The sequence below is a fragment of the Nipponia nippon genome, unplaced genomic scaffold (assembly GCF_047370975.1).
Source record: "Nipponia nippon isolate SJK-2023a ecotype South Korea unplaced genomic scaffold, ASM4737097v1 scaffold_7, whole genome shotgun sequence".
NCBI classification, from domain to species: domain Eukaryota; kingdom Metazoa; phylum Chordata; class Aves; order Pelecaniformes; family Threskiornithidae; genus Nipponia; species Nipponia nippon.
The window spans coordinates 29,643,699-29,659,875 of NW_028262391.1; the positions used below are offsets into that span (position 1 = coordinate 29,643,699).

General features: G+C 42.8%; 2 protein-coding genes across 8 annotated transcripts; both read left to right on the top strand.

Annotated features, from left to right (window-relative positions):
- Positions 1–109: 109 nt before the first annotated feature.
- On the top strand, positions 110–7,186 carry SMCO1 (single-pass membrane protein with coiled-coil domains 1). Its single transcript, XM_087739839.1, has 4 exons — positions 110–1,105; positions 5,469–5,618; positions 6,328–6,534; positions 7,156–7,186. Exons 1-4 carry the CDS (start codon positions 1,056–1,058, stop codon positions 7,184–7,186), a joined length of 438 nt encoding a protein of 145 aa, XP_087595965.1. The 5' UTR covers positions 110–1,055.
- On the top strand, positions 6,448–15,570 carry RNF168 (ring finger protein 168). 7 transcript variants are annotated; one of them, XM_087740757.1, is made up of 9 exons: positions 6,448–6,534; positions 6,985–7,063; positions 7,156–7,266; positions 7,838–8,181; positions 9,094–9,170; positions 10,858–11,034; positions 11,726–11,850; positions 12,155–12,242; positions 12,915–15,570. In XM_087740757.1, the coding sequence occupies exons 4-9, from the start codon at positions 7,881–7,883 to the stop codon at positions 13,980–13,982; spliced, it is 1,836 nt and encodes a 611-aa protein (XP_087596883.1). In that variant the 5' UTR covers positions 6,448–6,534; positions 6,985–7,063; positions 7,156–7,266; positions 7,838–7,880; the 3' UTR covers positions 13,983–15,570. The 7 variants fall into 7 exon arrangements, with proteins under 7 accessions (XP_087596883.1, XP_087596884.1, XP_087596881.1 ...); XM_087740755.1 differs by having other exon boundaries at positions 6,459–6,534; positions 6,930–7,063; XM_087740756.1 differs by having other exon boundaries at positions 6,468–6,534; positions 6,964–7,063.
- The last annotated feature ends 607 nt before the right edge of the window (positions 15,571–16,177 follow it).

Consider the following 16,177-nt stretch of genomic DNA (forward strand, 5'->3'; position numbering starts at 1 on the left):
ACTGCCAAACTTAGGTGCCGTGCAAGATAGTGTCAAGAAGGGTAATGTGTATCCCATCACAGGGGGAATACGAAGGGCCAAAGGCACTGCTCCTCCTTACCCAAATACTTCCACTGTCTTCCCAAAACTGTAGAAACACTATGAGCAGAACTTGGCCGTTACACCTTGCTAGAAGCATCTCTTAATTTGCAAGTTGAAAATGGGGAGAATGTAACTAAGTGGGAATGCTGCAGCTCTTGACATGTTCAATTCATGCTGGATTTCCCATGGAATGGGCAAATAATTAAAAGAAAAAAAAGCTTTTTTTCTCAGGCTGTCCTTAACCTTTCAGAAAACTGAATGCCTGGTACTGGCTGAAGACCTGCTTCACTGATGTGGGATTTATGCTGTCTTGTTTCACCAGCTGTGCTGTGATCAGACGCGCACTATCTATCTGCCTTCGTTTTTTCTTTTTGATGGAAAAATTTCCAGCTCTTTTTTTGCATACCCAGCTCCTGAAAATCATTAGCCAGTTGTGCTGGTTGTCCATCCTTTATGGAAGAGATTCCAACCGTCTTGGTTTAGCTATCCTTCATCCTCAAAACAGCTCCCTGCAACCAAATACAACTCATTCTCATCCAGAACTGATTTTACCGTCTTACTTTTTAAACAGGAAAAAAAAAGGCTAAAAAGTAATCTGCTTATGCAGCCTTTAACAGCAGGAGACTCTGTCCCAAGACACAAACTGGTGGGCACAACAGCAAAATGAAGCCAAAACACAGCAAAAAAAGCAGAATAGTGTCATGTCACCTCTAAATTAATTTTGTGTATGAAGACAAACAGGATCAGTGGGTCAAAGGAAGCAGTCCAAATGCGTAGGTCTGTATGTGATACGTTCACGAGCATGTGTCTGTGCATCTATGACCTATATTTGGATATACAGTCTATAAAAAGCCTCGGCACAAACAACCTCCAGCAGGAGTCAGATCCCCTGTCCCTGTTGCTGCTGCCTGCTTCAGGAGGGAGGATCAAGCCCACTCCAGCTTTTATTTCTTCTCTTCGTGTTCTCCAGGAGGATGGCTAAAGCCAGCATCTCCCTGCGCTCCCTGAACGAAACGTTAAACAGGTCATTGAAGGGTTGTGCTAGCACTGCACTAAGGGACAGGGAAGGACGAGGGGCGTAGAGGACTGGGGCAGGGGAGAGGAGAAAAACCTGTGCTTCCTTGGAAATTTTTGTGGGTAACAGAAGATGTAAATATACATTGTGTGTTTGTGGGAAGGGAGTGGGTCCTGAGCAATCTTCTGTTTCTTTTTTACTCATTAGGGAGGGAAGGGGGACAGAGCCACAAGCTGCACGGTTTTGTGAATGCCATTCTGGCCAGCCTGCAAACTGCTAGTCCTGGTGGTTTGCTGCAGGATTTGCGCAATTGCTCCATCAGCAAAGGCCTGTCGCTGCATGAAGCATTGCTGGCTGGTTATGGGTAATGGGAAGTTTGGGTTCGCACTCTGCTGCTGTTGTAAATGGGAGATTTGGGATGAACTGAATTTGGGAAAATGCCTCAGAGTTTGGAGGGTTCAAGATAGGAAGTAAGTGGTTATCATTAGCAAACCCCCCTCCCCCCGAGAATGGACCTTTTTTGTAAGTTTAAAGAAAGAAAATCACTGTTGCTGAGGAATTGGGACATAGGTGATGCTGATTCACCCTCCATTTCCAAAGCCTGTACTGGGAAGAGGAAAGCCTGACCGACAGGTTCATTGGCTCCATGTAAAATAATCCAGCCCAAGCTGCCCCTGCTGGCACCAGTCCACGTGTTCAGCTGCAGTGCGACAGCACAGTCACTGATAGATGGTGTCTCTAACCAGCTGGGCAGACAACAGTCACGGGATGAAATGTAAGCCATGAGCGCGGCTCTTCAGGAAGAAGAGCTGAAAAAGGGTCTGACATTCTCCACAGCTACAGACAGGTGGGACAGCGTTCCCGCTCAGTGGACCTTCACATACAGCTTTTCATACACTACCTTCAAAGGTACTGTGCAAATGGTATCACGCACCAGCTGATAGACTTGGTAAGAGGCTGCTCCTCTGGTCGAGGTACTAACATTGCTCACCAACGGCTTTTATGACTCCCGATTCACACAATGGCAACCGCAAAAAAAGATACTAGAGACCTGACCAGAGAGAGAAACAGAAACATGGGAACCACTCGTGAAAGAAAAAGTGAAAATTAGGCCTGTGGGAAACTGACTAAAGAAGAATACGTCTAACTGGTACCATGAAGGGAGTGTGCAGGAAGAGCTGTGGAGAAGTGTGGGGCTCTGCATTGGCCCGGAAAATAAAACCGATGTGATGGCTCTAAAGTAATGAAAAATGTCATTTTCTGTAAATGCCTGAACAGCGGAAATGAGGTTATGCATACAACCACACTTTCAGAAGAGCAGGAGTGCTAGATCTCTTACTGCAAATCTTCCAAGTACAGTTCTGTATGCTACCAAAAAGCTTTCTGGTAAAGAACGGGGATGTGGTTTGTGCATACACGAGACAGACATTAGAGGTCACCCACTCAATGGTAACTTCACTTACATTAAAGGAGAAAGTGTTTAGAGGCTGTGATTGAGATGAAAGCAGGAGGTTTAATCCATTCTTCCTCGTTTCATTCAGAACTTGGATCAAGAGACAGCAGCACTGATACTATCAGAATTTACAAAAAGCTGTAGAAGATTAGTTATGGAGATCGGTCGTACCATGGTGTAACTGAACAGATATTTTTAGACACAAAATTAGCAAATGCTGTAATGTTTGCTACAGACGCTTAAAAATACACAAGAGTGATTTACAGACAGGCAATATATCCCATATCAAAAAAGTGCTGGGAAGATAAAAACAGTCAAATCCTAAAGCATTGGAATAAAGGCTGCTGAAAAACAACTACAGCACAGACAGTAGCGTTAAAGATGAGATCTTTGATAACTTTTATTTGTAGAGGAGAAAGCTCACAAGAATGGGCAATTAGGAAGCTTATTTACCCTGGTAAAAAGCTGGAATAGGGGAGCAATTCACAGGCAGGTATCTCCCCCAGGACAGCACTCATCCATCCAGCAAATCTTGAAGAATATACTCATTTTCTAACAATTCCTCTCAAAAGGAATTCCTCTCTCCCAAAGAGTGCTTGCACCATGTTATTCCTAAAACTTTTACTGTTGGGATTTCTGCGCTGCCACACTGTATTGTCCTATTACATTGTTGTTCTCTACTTGCGCAGCTATAGGTATGAAGCAGATCTGAAACTTATTCACAGCAAATATCGACCCCCCCTCACCCCAGCTTATACACTTGCTCTCTCTGTGTTGACAGACTCGATCCTGTTATGACATATCAGCTCTTCCCATTCTTCTGAACTATTTGCATTTCTACATCACACAAGCTCAATTTTCCAAATCAAGTTCTATTTTAGTCCTAAAATTCTCATGGCAAGCATGCAGACATAAACACGTTTGAATGGGTGAAGCCCCCACAAAAGTTAGTCCAGGAATGATGTGCAACACGATGGACGATAATTAGTTGAAATCCAACACCCAGTACCAACTATGCCCAGTTTCAAAATCTCCACTGTGACCCAGCAGGAGGGAGACAGGAGGCTCTGAGAAATAAAAATCTCGCTGAAGCAAGAGAAGTCCTACCAAAGTAAGATCAGGATGTAAGCAGCTTTCACAAGATCACGCAGGAAGTCTCCTAGCCTCAGGAAACAACAGAAATTCGTTAGACGAGGATCTGCACAAGCTGCCAGCCAGATAATGAATTAAGGTCAGGGAGACTTAGAAAAATATGCCACTGCTGATGCCTTTTTATTTCCTCCTTGTTCAGGTCAACTGCGGACAGTACCCAAAGCCAGAGAAGAGGAACGCGGGTAGAGGGGGGAGCTACTGTTAGCAAAGCAATGGCGTTCTTGGTCCTTCTCTTAAGACAGCAGGCTTTAAAATGCTGTGGAGTATGCGTGAAAGAAGGGAAAACTATTGGTAAATTATTTAATCTGCTGTTTATACAATCTAAAATTAACCTCTGCTTGTTTGGAGGGTTTTTTTTGTGGATTTTTTATTTTTATTTGTTTAATGTCATCACCTGAAAGCTACTGTGTATTTTGTCCTCATAAAAAAGTTCAGCCAAAGATAAACAAAATAGGACCACAACAAACAAGGTAAAGACCTGAGTACAGTGTTTAACACAGGAAGGTCACAATTCAGAATCCAACTCCCTAAACATTAGAACAATAATAATAGTAACAGAAGCAGTGGAGCAAATGGGGGATGAAGAAAGAGAGGCTAAAGAAAAAAATGTAGGGTCTTGCCTGTAATGAAATTTAGTGATGGCATAGTTTTCGTTCAACTGATATAGCCTGAAGTTCTGCCGGTAAAATGCAAAGAAAAATCACAAAAGTCTATAAGGAGTAGCTGATGTTCTGCTAGTAAATCGGTTCTCAAGTACAGAGTACTGAGATACTTGTTCAGGAAAGAACTTTGAATGCTTCATATTTTGATAGCTTTGAGATCCTCAGGATTCTCAAGAACATACCTCGACATAAATCAGCTAACTGAGGCAAACTTAAAGAAAACTGTCTTTATGAACCCCCACCCCGGAAGGACAGAAGCCCAGCATACCCTGCTTCTCGAGTAAAGAGCAGCAAATGGGTACAAAGCATAAATACTTGCATTCCCTCATACTTTGTCCCTAAACACAGTAAGCTCTTTTAAACCTGGCAGTTTTCTTAAGCAAAAGTGAAGTAGCTCAAACTCAAAAATTCATCTTTAGGGTTATTATTTAAGAGAGTACAAAGATGCACCTTTTTTTTTTTTGCTTTGCCTTTTTTTTAAATAAGGAAAAATGCAACAGATACTAAGTAATGAAAAAGCAGCTTAATAAATACCAGCTACAAAGCAGTTTTCTTATTGCTGTTTCACTAAGGTCTTCTTATCACACAGTTGTTCTGTGGAAGGAGAGTCCTATAAGAGGGAAAACCACAGCAGGACAAGCTGACGGGAGAAGAGAAACACTGCGGGTGGCTTGTTTATTATTTGCATCATTTTTAATCTGAGGAAGAATGAGAAGTTCTGCTCAATGTCAAATGATAAGCGGTTCAAAAGATCATGATACTACAAGTAAAAGCACAAATCACCTCAAAATGTATCCGAGAAAAAAACTGTGCCGCTAACGTTGATGCAAATGGTTGAGACCTGCAGACATATCTAAATACAAATCTTGCATCTGTATTTACAAGTTACAAGACCTTTGCAGTGGGGAAGGGCCAAAAAAAACCTGGGCCATGTCAAAAAAACTTAATTTCTAGTGGTGTGTGTTCTCGTACAGCTTGGGAGAAGCCTCGGAACAGGGCCTGGAGTTGTTCACAGTGCAACGTAAGTGTCACCCACCGTCACGGCAGAAAGCACCACCGCTGATGCCCAAGTCCTTATGAAACGCCCTTGTTTTCCATCCCTCAGAGTAGAAGCGAAGCTGCAGACCCTGGAGGCTCAGTTCACAGACCTGGACTCAAGCCTGCAGAAACTGGCACAGAAGTTTGAGCTGCAGGCCGAGGCGCTGGAGAAGGAGATGAGCCAGGATGCCACGTGGGCGCAGGTGCCCGGGGAGAGGTGAGCACAGGGGAGGGACGGGTCGGCCCTCGTCCTGCACGTGCGGGTGATGCAGGCGTGACTGTGGGCGCGCTCCAACGCGAGGCTGTGCACCCCGCACTGACGTATTTACCTTTCCCAGTCGGGATTGCTATTTACTGCAGAAATGGACAGTATGAGGAAAAAGTACGGTTCCTTTGATAGTTGTTTCTTCAAAAAACAAAACCAACCACACAGTTTATTACTTATTTATGTGGTTTAAAAACAACCATGCTGCTTCCAAGATAGCAGGGACATTAAGTCTGGGTAGCCCACAGTAAGTGAACAACAAAACAAACAAACAACTCATTAATGCTATGGTTACTTTCTCTGATTAAATAAGGCCAGAAGATTCACATTTTTAGCACCCAGGCTAGGCTTTGTTAACGCACATATTTAGTCTTTCTGTCTGCCAGCCGAGGGTTTCTGGAGCAGCTCTTGCTTTCCACAAACCCGGGGAAAGAGGCTCTAGCCAGGCCGCCTTTCAGCAAGATCCGTCGGTAACTATCTATGGCTGAAATACTTGTTAGGACAATAAAACTGCAGCACCGCGGGGAAACGGGCGCTGGTCCCAGGAGCCCGCCGCGGGCTCCGGCGGCCGGGTGAGGCGGAGGAGGGTCGTTAGCCCGCGGCCGGGCCTGCCTGCCCCGGGCCGCCCCGCCGCAGGGCCCTCCTGTCTCTCTCCCGGCAGGCTCGGCTCGGAGGAGGCGGAGAGGCGAGAGGCTGGAGGGCGGGAGAGGCCCGTCAGCGAGGGACGGGGCGGGGCGGCCGGCGGGCGGGCAGCGCTACGGCGGCGGCGGCGGCCATTGCGGGAGGCCGCGGCCATTGCGGGAGGCCGCGGCCTTACCTGCCGCCGGGCCCGAGGGCCGCCGCGCCGCCGCCGCGGAGCTGCAGCTCGGTGGGTGCTGACTCCTTGCTCCGAGCGCTCGGGGAGCGGGGCTGCGCGGGGCTGCGCGGGGCTGCGCGGGGCTGGGGGGCGGGCGGCCCAGCCTCCTCCCGCTGGCGCGGCCGTAGCGGTGGCGCGGCGTCCCCGTGTGCCGGGCCCGGCCCGGCCAAGGGTGCCTGGGGCTGCCCTGCCGCCCAGCCCTCTCCTGCTCTGGGCATCCGCGTCTTAACGGCTTCGTAAGCGTTATGTTTTCTGTCCATATACAAGTTGAAATTAGTCCGGAACAGATATACATAGACTTACTAGGTCTTTCTAACAAACCACCACCACCTGTAAAACTGGGTGTTTCTATGTTATCTGGTGTCCTTTTTTTAAAAAAAATTGAAGGCTTTGCTTTATCAACAAAGGGAGAGCAGAAACAATAAAATCCAACTTTAAAAGTATATTTGTCTCCATGTCGAGTTCCTGTGTGACTGAAATTGCAGCCTTTCTCTGAGAAGGACCTCCTGTCCCTGTGGAGCCGGCTGTTCTTAAGAAGCTTGTAAGAACTTTCTTAAGTTCCTGTAACTTAAACCCCAGTATTTTTAGCCTTTTTGCTGTATGTGTCTTTTATGTTTATTTTCTGTTCCACAGCATTTCTGGGCCAAGTGGAAAAATCCTGTGAGGAGGACTGGTGATAGAAAGGCTGGATGATCCCCGCCATTTTAAGCCGTACAAGGAGATGCTGAAGTGTTGAACGCATTGGTTAGTTCTTTGTTTATGTTAAGAAAAAGTATTTTGACTCTTTAGTCCCAGCTTAAGCAAATGAATGAACAAGGAAGAACCTCCGCTCCTCTGATGCATAGGGATGTTGTATTTCACCTTCAGAACATGCTGGAACCAAATCTGTACCAGAAGCGACTTTTGAAGGATGCACATATACTGAAAAATTGACTGAATGGAAGGTTAAGGTGACTGTGATAACATCTCCACCGAATGTGAGCATAGCTTATCACTAAGAGAAAGTAAATGCTGGGAGAGCTCTCGCCTTCTTTCCCCCCTCTCCTTGCGACTGCCTTGCTGTCCCCGAAGCACCTGTTACAACTCACAGGCAACTGCGGTAGGAAAACCTGCTACAGTTTCCCCATGGCTTCTGGAGAGACCTGTGTCTTCCTCTGAAAGTCAAGAATCTCTCACCTCATGAGCACAAGTAACCACTTAAGCAGACTTCTTAAATCCACTGACGCTTTCATAAAGTAGCTGTAAAACTGAGCATTTTCTGTTTTCTTTTATATTCATTATGGGAAGTAAAATACGTGTTTCTTTTTGCTTTCAGGTACTGATGTTGTACTAGTCTTGCTCCTCTACTTTGAGTCAGCATGTCGAAGAAATCGGAGGCTCCGCTTTCCTTGTCTGACTGCCTCTGCCAAATTTGCATGGAGATCTTTGTGGAGCCCGTGACGCTGCCATGCAACCATACCCTCTGTAATTCTTGTTTCCAGCTGACCGTTGAAAAGGCCAGTCTTTGTTGCCCTTTTTGTCGGCGTCGAGTCTCTTCTTGGGCACGATATAATGCCCGCAGAAATACTCTTATCAACTGGGAACTCTGGGAAAAGATTCAGAAGAATTACCCAAAGGAGTGTGAGCGTAGGATTAACGGACAGGATTTGGAAGAGGAAAGTAAGTAAAATGTCGCTTGTCCTGGGATGTCTCTGCTTTACCAAAGTAATTACTGTTGGTGGACTTTGGATATTGTGAAATAAGAAACTGCGCGTAGACAGGCTGCGTTACTGCCAGAAAATGCCGTGTCAGAGCTCGCCTGTGAAAGAGGCTTGCAAGGCAGAGAAATCGCCATGCGTGCCTTTTTCGTTTGTGGTACAGAGGGTAATTTATTGTCTGATCACTTAAGTGGGTATTTGTTCATGTGTTTTGCACAAAGCATTGGTGTATGCCTGCCTGTCCTTGCAAAGGCCGTAATTCATTACTGGTACGACTTCAGCTGTAAAATCTGTAAGTGGAGCATTTGCGTGTGTGTGTGTGTGTGTGTGTTTATCACTATCAAGTAAGTGAAGTGGCTAAAAGTTTTTTCAACTCTTTAGATGCTGTTAATTAGTTTGGTTAGAAATTCCAGGGCCTCAGTCTATGCAGGAGTCTCTGAGCCTAAAATTGTAGTGTCAGAGAAAAGGAAGTGAAATCTGATTAACTCTTTAAAGAAGGATTTTGGGTTTTATTGTCTTGTAAGCTCTGTTGGGGGAGGCTAATTGGTAGGCTGGCTCTATGACATGTTGTTCGACTTGTGGTATTATGAAGTCTTTTTAATCACAAAATCAAAAGACATAAGTTATGGTCAGCATACTTATTTACTCTATATACAGTGCTTGGAAAACACTGACTCTTCTTGCTGCTCTGTAACACGGTGCTTTTTTATTTTGTTCCTTTGTAACACAAAGTGCTTATTTTCCACAGCGCTTGACTTAAGTAAAATCATTCCTGTGACAGGGTGTGGAAGTGATCTTTTGTTAAAATCTTTCGTTGTTGACTGTTGTGATCTTGCTTTGTTCCTCACTTCTTTTTTTCCTTCCTCTCATTTAGTCTGTGTCCCCCATCCACAACACCAGCTGAGCAAGCCTGGGGAACTGAGGCAAGAATATGAAGCAGAGATTAGCAAGGTAAGTCTAAAAACATAGTTAAAAGCATAAATGCTTTGTATCTAGTTATTTTAATTGTTCCCACAAACAGCTGTAATGTTATTTAATTAAAAAGAAAGATACTTAAAAAGGCATTGCTGCTGTGAGAACACACTGGTCATTCCTGAAGCATGAATTAAATTTTTATCCTTTATGGAAGAGGAGAGACTTCCTTCTGTTCGACATGAGGCGACATTTCTCAAGTTTTCTTGTGCTAGTTGATCTATACCTCCTACCTCACCCTCTCGACTGGTCCAGTAACATATGCTGTCTTGTTGTCCTTGCAAGTAGGTGTGCTTTGCAGGCTAGGAGGCACATAGAGGTACAGACACAGCAGAACACTCAGGCAGGTCTCTTAGTCACTGCCTCATATGTCCCAAAAATCTGCAGAAGAGTTCTTTCAGGGTCAGGCTGTCACCCTTTCACTATCTGCATCCCTGCCCACACGTACTAAAATGGCTTTTTTAGATCCTCAGATGCACATAAAGTATTTCAGACTAGCAAATGTAAAAATTTGGAATTGTTTTGGCTTTGGTCTTATACTTGCCTTTCTTGATTTCCCTCCCTAAGTAACATACCACAATTAGATGCACTTGAGTAATGAACATACAGCATTTTCTTCCCTATTTGCCCACTCCCTGTTATCTGTGTTCATTTGAAAATCAGAAAATATTTTTAAGAAATCTTAATGTTTGTCTAAGAATCTAAAGGATCTTTCTTCCTCCAATTCAGACACAGTAGTAGTAAGAATTATAGTTGGAAGTAGTATAAGAATGCTCTGTTCCCTGACAGCCCCGTTGCTGGTTGTTACAAGAGCAGGGGGAGTATGTGAAACAGACGACTGTGGGATTCTCTTTTATGGTAGTTATGGGATAAGATTGATTGGCAGCAATAGTATTGATAGTTAATGGAGACAGTGCCAGTGAAATATGTAGTGGTGTCTGGTGCCAGTCATAAGGCATCAGTACATGATTTGAAACAAACTCAGGCTTAACATAGCTTGTGTAGTATTAGAGTTTGACACTCTTCTCTAAAGCAAATTTCGAAATTCCGTCACCCAGTTAAGAAAGCTTTATTCACTCTTGAAAGTACTTTGCTGTCCTTGTGGAGTTACTGATAACTCATTTGCCAAGAGTGGATGTCTGCCATAAAGAAGGCAGATTCAAAATTCTTGGTCTACTGCTTTGGGTTTTGTGTGTTTCAAGAGAGCAGAAGGAGTTGGAAGAGAGATGTGCTGTCTTTTAGGCATCTGGTGCTAGTATCGACATTACGATGATATAAGCAGGTTGAGCAAATGCTGTGGTCTAGCTGGCCTTATAAAGAATCTTAATTTGAGTTTCTCTGTGATCCATGTATTGGAGATCTTAGTTTTTGTTACTAACATTTTCAAAGGTGAGTAAATGAATTTTAACCTTGCATGCTAGCACGGTTAATGGTGTAGTCTTACAGAAACCAAAAGATAGGTCACTGTTATCAAACTGAAGACTCCACACACAGTATCAGTTTGATTCTTACATCTTTGGAGAGTTGTGTAGTTAAATACTGGCTTTGAAGTGTGCAGTGTCTTTGTGAATAGTGTATTGTTCACATTTAAGAAGTGTCAGCTGAGAGGTTCTGGTGTAAAGTGTGGTCCTACAGTAGTAACCTTTAAAAAAAAAATCATCTTTAGGTGGAGGCAGAAAGGCGAGCGCATGAACAAGAGGAGAACAAGGCAAGTGAGGAATACATTCAACGGCTTCTAGCAGAAGAGGAGGAGGAACACAGACTGGCAGAAGAGAGACGGAAGGAGATGGAGAAACAGCTGAAGCAAGATGAAGAGTTGGCCTGGCAGCTGAGTAACAGTCTGGTGAGTTAGGATCAAGGGGGACAGTAGAAAACGTTGATATAGTGTAAGCAACTTAGAGTAAAAGTTAAAATTTTGAATGGTTTAAATTTATTTTAATTGTAGTTGGAAGCTGTTGTCAGCCCCCCCCTACTTTAGATCCTTGATTTACCATTAACTTTTGAAGAACCAGTGGAAGGGTGAAATACCCCAAACATTTCTACCTGTGTAACATGCACTTGAAATGTGTGCTGGATGTTTTCATTGTGAAACATTTTAAAACACTGGTTTTCTTCTGAATGCTTCCTTTTCCCCATGATTTTAAAAATACTTCTTTGGACGAAATTGATGTCTGTAACCCGTACTGAAAAAAAGGAATGTACGATGAAAGTTTACCTTATATTTTGGGGGTTTTTTGTTCGTTTTGTTAATTTGTTTTGGTGTTTTGGTTGGTTGTTTTTTGCTACCTGATAATAGTCCTAATGATGAAACCTATGTACTTATTTGAGCAAAACCTCTTGTCCCTTAATGCCAGATACAGGAAAGTGTACAGAACATGTAGCATTTCTTATTCCATAACTATCCATTACTTAGTTTTAGAATTCTTTGGACAAAAGTAACTAATTCTGCAGCAGACACAAAGTAGTTCTCTGGGTTTTCTCCAGCTTGTATTATGTTTTGTTTTGTATGATGCTATTTTTATTTGTCATCGAAGAATGACGATTCCAAAGGACATGTGCTCAGCAGTCCTTCACCAGCAGGCAGTCTCTCATCTGAAACATCCCCAGCTAATTTGTGCAAGACGAAGAACAAAGCAAGAAACTCTGGAGACATTCAGAAGTAAGTAATTCAAGTTTTTCTTCTTTAGTTGTTGGTCTGTTTCTTGGTATAGTGTCCCTCTGCTCCATTTGCATCCTTAGAATCCTGTAGTCCAACTTCCCTGGATAATCTGGGGCAAATGTAAACTGTTGAATGTTAAAATGGCTCCTCACAGGATAATATGGAGGAGAAGGAAAACACTTCCCCTTCTCTTGGTTTTATTTGTTAGAATGAACCTGAAGATCTCGATTAATGCAAAGGACTGGCAATTCAAGAAAAAAAAAGTTTAAAAACGTATAGTTGTTTTTTTTTTTCCCTCTTTAAGGTATCTGTCTCCAAAGCTTCATTATGCGTTGGGATCAGCGTCGTTCTCTAGAACAACAGAAAGAGGCAGGAGTGACTCTGGCTCTGTGGTAACTAGAACAATTTTGTTATAAATCTCAGTGTTTGTAATTATGGGTTATTTTCCCCTTGCCTATAGGATTGCCAATCCTATATTCCCCTTGCACATCAGTGCTGGGCAATTTATCTTGCCCTTTTTGAACTACCTTCAGTATTTACGATTCCCCAAAGTGGAAGGGGAAGAAACCATGCTTGACAGTCTGCAGATGCACACCTACGGCTTACTTCGATAGTTACTTTGTGTAGTCTCGAAGTACCTTACGTGAATGTCTTCAGCAAGCTCGGGGTTGCAGCCAGTGGTGTATAAAACTAAAACGACAGTTCTGGAGCTCACGGGAGGAGGTTGCACTTTGATTTTCATCATTCCATATCTCTGTCTGATCTTTCCTGTTAGGCTCCTAAAGAAGATGAGCAGGCTAATACCTCGAACGGTTGATTTGAGTCATTGATAAGAGGAGAATGCTGCAGTTGTGTTTTCAGTCCTTTAGCTAGGCTTCTGTAGGTTGTTTTAAATATTTTAATTGTTATTAAACAATTATGTATTTTTTTAAAAAGAGAAGAATCCAAGTTAATATCCCAGAGTAGTTATGAGCAGTACAGCTATGAGAAGTGAGATTTGCATTTTATTCATATCCATTGGTTTTTGATAAATTTACTTTATTAGTGGTCTCCCTTTTCTTCAGGAGACCAATAGCAACAAAGGCAGCGGTTCTGCATGGCAAGATGAGCAAGAGGAAATGCCGACACTGTCTCCACAGCTGACTGGTATGATTAAAGATTCCAGTGCTAAGGATTCGTTTTTGGAATCATGCATGAACTATTTCAGTGCCTCAGCTTCAGGGGAAACTGCCGCTGTCAAGCAGGGAGAAACACCAGGACCAAATTGTCTAGGAGATGAAGTTCCGGATGCGCTTTATGGAATTGCAAAAAGGGAAGGGTCTAGAACAGTTCTTCGTGGATCCAAAGGAGAAGATGATGAAATTGAGTCAGACAGTGGCAGTTTAACACATGTAGAAAGCATAAACCTTGAAAACTCTGCTGAAACTTGTACCTATATTCAGGCAGCAACAAATTCTGTGATGTCTGACAGGAAAAGTGTAATATGTGATATCATGGAGGTGGCTGGACACTCAGATGAAGAGAAACCGGAGAGACTGCAGAACACTAAGGAGACTCCAAAAAGAAAGTCACTGGAACCACCAGCTGAAGCAGTAGTTGACTTGTGCGTGCTTGATAAGAGGAGAAGAACTTTTCTGGAAAGTTCAGAGGACCAAGGGGAGCAGATGAATGATTTTAACTTGCAAATGCAGAAAGCCTTTGAGCAGGAGTTCTATGAAAGGCGTATGCAAGAGGAGCAGGACAGGCTTCTGGCTCTGCAGCTACAAAAACAGATCAACAAGGAGGAAAGGACACTTAATCGACAAAAGGGCTCTCCAGATGAGTACCTTCTTCGCACCAAACCACCTCAGTCTATGAAAGACTCTCCTGCTAGAAAGAGTTGTTCTAAGATGGCAAAAGACTCAAAGGTACCAAAAAAACAGGCTGAGACAAATCACCGCAAGACTCGGAAAGGTTCTTGCAATGAAAACTGGCAGTCCCCTACTAGAGTCCGAATGAAATCGCCCAACATCAAGGGAGGAAAAGTTTTGAATTGTGTGGTTAATACCAGTGATGCAAATGATATTTGTTCACTACCTAAGAATAAGCAAAAGACGATCCTTCAGATGTTTAAAAGCTCTGTTGCAGAGTAGATCAATAGAACCACAGACGCATGGTGGAATGAGAATTAAAACTGTGGTAATGCGTTATCCTTTGTTAAGCAAAGCTTCCTATAAACAGTTTTAAAGTTGTTGGTTTTGAGGGGGATTGCTTTGAGTCACAAAGTTATGTATTCTGAGAAGTTTTAATAACATACTCCCCCAAACTTCGAAAAATTTTAATTGGTCTTTTCTTGACTACAACTTATTTTCTAGCACTTGCATTTACATAGTTTTGAATGCAAATACTGTTAGTGTTTAAAACCAAAAATAACTGATGGTCTTATCTTAGAATGAGAATTTGGAGCCTTTTATGGAAAGGATGCACATTCCATGGAGTAAACAAGCAAAAAAAATGGGTCTGTATTTCCAGTTGTGCGCCAGCTGCAAGGTTGAAGCTTTACTCGGCGCAACCACTGTTCTGTTAGCCTAAATCCCAATAACATGCTTCAGTTTATTTGTTGAATTGCATTGTTCGCACAACAGTTAACAAGAGTATAACTGGACAGCCAGTCTTGCAGACACACTGTTTCCCTTTCCCTCTCATATACTGACTCATTTCTTAGACAAAGAGGGAAAAACCTGGTCATTCTACCACTGCCAAAGCCAAGGATCTTTCATAGATGCCAATAGTGTAAGTGGTTGTGGGCTTGTATTTACCTCTGTTCATAGAGGTCACTTCTGCAGATCTGACTCTCACCTGTCATTAGGAAAAAGATACTTTTGTTTTCTTATTGCAAGTGTTCTGCAACTTTGTTCTTGTATGATAACATTACCTATATTTAGTGCTATTTAATTTTCATACTCAAACTGGTTTAAGTCTGATTAAAAACACTTAATATTAAAAAAATAGTTAGTCTAGGAGACAGTTATAATGGAGAAAGTTAAACCAAAAGGGGGAAAAGCAACTGAAAACTGGAGTTGTCAGTAATGACATAACTATAATTAAAGATTCACATAACTACCATGCCTGGCTGTAACTGCTCCCCCCCCCCCCCCGTTATTTTTAGAGGGACTACCAAATACTGTCTTCCAGTTGGGTTTAAAACTAACATTATTCAAAAGAATTACAATTTAGACCTGCGGGGAAGCTGAGGCCTGCAGGAAGTTGAGGCTGGTGAAGAGTTGACCAGCTGCTACTCAGCAGAGGAAGTATTCTCGCTAGATTGTTTTATCTGTTGCTATTATGAAACCATCTTTTGGCCTTTCTTTGCTTGTAATGAGATACTTTTCTACTGCAGATGTTTGAAAGAGAGCAAAGCACCAATCTACATTGCTGAAGTGCGTGTGCTAATCACCAAAGTTTGTGAATGTTTTCAATGTGTACTTTTTTTGAACCTCATTCATGATCTATAGACTTTAACTCAGTTCTGGGAAATTTGTGACAAAATACTTCAAAGCAATATCTTCTGATGTTTTAAGTTTAAAAAAGGAAAACCCACCTGAAATTTTATTGAAAGCATGAACAGCACACCAAGCCAAAAATGTGAATTGGTTTTTTTCTTTGCCTGCATGTCTCTATTAATGGTGGGTTTCTCATAAATAAATGATCTATACTAAGATGCTTTTTGAGAAAGTTACATTTTAAGTCTATTCAGCCTCATTTTACAATGAATTTCTGAAGTCTGATGTTTATTTTTAACTTGCTTGAAAAATGGTCCTTGCTCTGGTATGGAGCTCGTCCTTCCAAGATCACATCTCCCGATGACTGCTGCCCGTTCTCAAGTATGCCTGAGCAGAGGCACCATGTGCTCCTCTGATTTATTGATGTTTGGTGTAATGGGTTGTTCAGGATTTCAGAGCAGGTTGGAAATGGTTTGGAGTGGTGCAGGGCAGTTCCTGGCCTTTTCCCACACAGGTCACCCCTGCAGCCACCTGCTGCCAAAACCCTGAAGTTTATGCCCGAGGGAACTGTGTCTGTAGTTTGAGACACTTTGTTCCTGTCAGTACTGCTGTATCCCTCTTAGGGGTTTGAATGTCTGCCGCCTTCTTCTCAATCACTGCCTTTAATGGCTAGCACTGAAAGAGTCTGAATCTGAAGTGTTTTGAACTGCTGGCCATTCATAGGTAAGAAATAATCTTGCATGTATTAGAAATTCTGACCCTGGTTAATTGCTGTATTTTTCTCAGATCAACCATCATTATACTCCAGTACAGCAGTACTGGCTTCGGAGTTGCTTTTATGGCCA

Bases quoted from the DNA above. Each gene is read 5' to 3' on its own strand.
- SMCO1 (XM_087739839.1), top strand. From the start codon at position 1,056: ATGGCTAAAGCCAGCATCTCCCTGCGCTCCCTGAACGAAACGTTAAAC. The intron at 1,106-5,468 runs GTCATTGAAGGG...TCCATCCCTCAG, and splicing joins CTGAACGAAACGTTAAACAG to AGTAGAAGCGAAGCTGCAGA. The intron at 6,535-7,155 runs GTGGGTGCTGAC...TCTGTTCCACAG, and splicing joins CGCCGCGGAGCTGCAGCTCG to CATTTCTGGGCCAAGTGGAA.
- RNF168 (XM_087740757.1), top strand. From the start codon at position 7,881: ATGTCGAAGAAATCGGAGGCTCCGCTTTCCTTGTCTGACTGCCTCTGC. The intron at 8,182-9,093 runs GTAAGTAAAATG...CCTCTCATTTAG, and splicing joins ACAGGATTTGGAAGAGGAAA to TCTGTGTCCCCCATCCACAA. The intron at 12,243-12,914 runs GTAACTAGAACA...CCTTTTCTTCAG, and splicing joins GGAGTGACTCTGGCTCTGTG to GAGACCAATAGCAACAAAGG.